The 3310-nt window shown below is 37.1% G+C and overlaps 1 protein-coding gene across 1 annotated transcript; it reads left to right on the forward strand.

Annotated features, from left to right (window-relative positions):
• Positions 1-831: 831 nt before the first annotated feature.
• On the forward strand, positions 832-1555 carry LOC126734010 (actin, clone 211-like). Its single transcript, XM_050437523.1, has one exon. The coding sequence runs from the start codon at positions 865-867 to the stop codon at positions 1423-1425; it is 561 nt and encodes a 186-aa protein (XP_050293480.1). The 5' UTR covers positions 832-864; the 3' UTR covers positions 1426-1555.
• Positions 1556-3310: the final 1755 nt, after the last annotated feature.

Consider the following 3310-nt stretch of genomic DNA (forward strand, 5'->3'; position numbering starts at 1 on the left):
ATTTCCGGTATTTGAAGCTACTTTCAGTTGTTTTCAAGCAAGTTATTGTAGGAAGCTTCTTCAAGGATTTAAAGTAATTTCGTAATTGAAAAAAAAATACACCCACTGAATAAAAATCAAGGGTTGTCGGATCTGGCGATCTCTCCGGCCAATCTCATGGTCCCATACGGCCAAACAATCTACCATCAAACATGTTCTCTTCTTACACTGTCTCTACAGTGAGGCGAGACACCGTCAAGTTAAAATCAACAAGTACGGAAATCTTGCAATGACAAATTTTCCAAAATATTACTTGCAACACTTCTTAAAATGTCTAAAAATAAAAAAAAAATTTCCTGAATAAAGCTTGGAAGAAGCGTAACATTACTTGAGATGTAAATTACTTTCAAGCCCTGGAAGAAGCCTACAACCTACTAACTTCAAATATCAGAAATCAAATGGATAATGACTTGGAATGCCTGGAATAAGTATAAAATGAATTCAGCTACCTGAAATTGCATAGAAAACGACTTTGAATGCTTGACATTTGACTGTTAATGCTTGCAAATACAATAAAAAATTACTTCATCAAATGCCTGGACGAAATAATATAAAGGAAGAAGTGTACGTAACAGCAGTAAATAAGAGTTACGTCTACGAGTTATTACCTGTTTTGATGTTCCATTAAAAAAGAAAGTGTTGCCATTTTTCTATAGAACTGGCAACGATGCAGTGCTTAAAATATTTTAGAATAGAGCATTGTCTATTACCATGGCTTCCAAACTTTTAGGAAAATGCTCTGTTCCGTTTTCCATATACAAAGTCAATCACCCTGTATTCAACTTTAAACTCACTCACTTAGGGCGCGATTTGACTGACTACCTGATGAAAATCTTCACCGAGAGGGGCTACTCCTTCACCACCACGGCAGAGCGTGAAATCGTACGCGATATTAAGGAAAAACTTTGCTACGTCGCCCTGGACTTTGAGCAAGAAATGGCGACGGCAGCCAACTCCACCTCCCTAGAGAAGAGTTATGAACTGCCCGATGATCAAGTGATCACCATTGGAAACGAAAGGTTCAGGTGCCCAGAGGCCTTATTCCAACCCTCGTACCTGGGTATGCAATCTTGCGGTATCCACGAAACCGTTTACAATTCGATCATGAAGTGCGACGTCGATATCAGCAAGGATTTGTACGCCAACACCGTGTTGTCCGGAGGTACCACCTTGTACCCCGGTATCGCCGATCGTATACAAAAAGAAATCACCGCCTTGGCTCCGTCAACCATTAAAATTAAAATCATCGCACCCCCCGAGAGGCAATACTCCGTATGGACCGGTGGCTCGATCCTGGCCTCCCTATCCACCTTCCAGCAGATGTGGATCTCGAAGCAGGAATACGACGAGTCCGGCCCCGGCATCGTACACCGCAAATGTTTCTAAATTATTCGGTTTTTTTTTTCGTTTTATTTATTTTTACGGGGGAAAGACACCGGGATGACGACGGTACTGCCTTAAAAGACTTTTGTATTCAATTTTTTTGACGGTAAATTTAATGATAATTTGTTATCGGCTAGGGGCTTGAGACGTTTGAGAGATCATCTAGGTTATACCAAAGTATTTGTATTTAAGGACTTGTTCAATAAATAGTTTGTATTTGGTAAAAGTTGTTTTTTTTTCTAGGATAGTGAGTTAAGGGGAGACAAACGTAATCATCCATAAGCTTCAATATCTATCAGTTTTTGAATCAAGTCTCTATCTTTAATAGAAAAAAAGTTGTGGACAAGTTTGGAAATTTTATAAAGTACGAGCCATTGGAATCAACAAAACCAAGATTATTGTATGATTCATCATACTTTCGTTTTTTCACCTTAAGTGTGTCATTAGATGTTTTACTACTTGAACTTGAAATCATAAAACTAGAACTTGACGCCGTCATATCACCTTGATTTGAATTTGACGCATCATACAAGCGAACCACATTTTTTCCAACACCTTTAAGCCAGCGCGAGAGCGGAGCACCGGAGCTCCGCGGAGCACACTTTGAGTAACGCTGCCGTAGACTATATATATATCGGGGTGAGCACAATAAGCCTTTAGGCTGAGGTGTACTCAAGTATAATGGACGAACCTCAAAAAAAAAATTTGCAATTGATCCAACAACATACCAGCGGCTTGCTCCCATCACCTACATTACGAAAACACTGTGTTATAACGGGATTCGAGCCGAACTAAGGCAATGCGAGCATTTTAAAAATTCGGAACAAGTCATTTTTCGCTCTCGTTTTTCAGCCTAAAAATGGGCCCTAAAAATGCGATATCTCGGCTACTATGAGAGCTACGTCTTTGCGGATGGTCTCGTTGGATTCGGAAGGACTATTTACTTTATTCTTACCCGTTTCAAAATGGCGGCTTATTAAAAATGTAATTTTTTATTCAATGATAAACATCGATGTTTCTAATTTAGACCCGGGGATTTAGAGAAACTCATATTATTGTTCTTGTTTCTTTTAACCCTCTATTGCATTTTGTTCCCAAACGGGAACAATATCATTTTTCAATAATTTCTATTAAATAAAACTTACAAAATATTGTTTTTATGCATGGAGTGACTTCTGGGGAACATTATTATTTAAAACTTTGTCATTCTCCCACTAGATGGTAGGCCAAGACAAAATATTCCATATTTTGGTTTCTACTGTTCTGACGAGACGTAACGTTTTTGTGCGAGTTTTAGTGGTAAATAATTATATTTTTAGATAAGTAATAATTACTATTTTTTTAAAATATCATTTTGTAGTATATAAATTAGTATAAGGTACATTTATTTCAAATACTTCTTGAAAATAAAGTAATAAAAAACATATTTATATTTTTGTTCCCATCCGGGAACATTATGCGTAGAAATTACTTCGGTACTAGATATTTTTGTTTTTTTTTGACAAGTATATTTTTTAGCTAAATTATTGTTTTTTTTTCAGAATGGATCCAGATGACTTTACGCCAATAAGTACCAAAAATTTTTATGGAAAAAAACTTCAACCCGTTTTTCACGTGAGGAATATTCCTGATGAAAGCGAAGATTCGGAACTTTCTGAAGACGAAATTCGGGAGAGCCCTAAGCCAGAAAATGAAGATTTATACACTACTAGCAGCGATGAAGAACCAGATGACAACATACCATTGTCCGTCTTACGACAACGTCTAAATTATATAGATATATCTCAAATAAAATGGACAGAGACACGCAGCCAAACAGATGAACTAAACACACAATTTCTTGGAAGTGAACAGTTGCCTGATTCAATTTTGCAACTGAATACTCCGT

This window comes from Anthonomus grandis, chromosome 1 (genome assembly GCF_022605725.1).
Source record: "Anthonomus grandis grandis chromosome 1, icAntGran1.3, whole genome shotgun sequence".
Taxonomy (NCBI): Eukaryota; Metazoa; Arthropoda; class Insecta; order Coleoptera; family Curculionidae; genus Anthonomus; species Anthonomus grandis.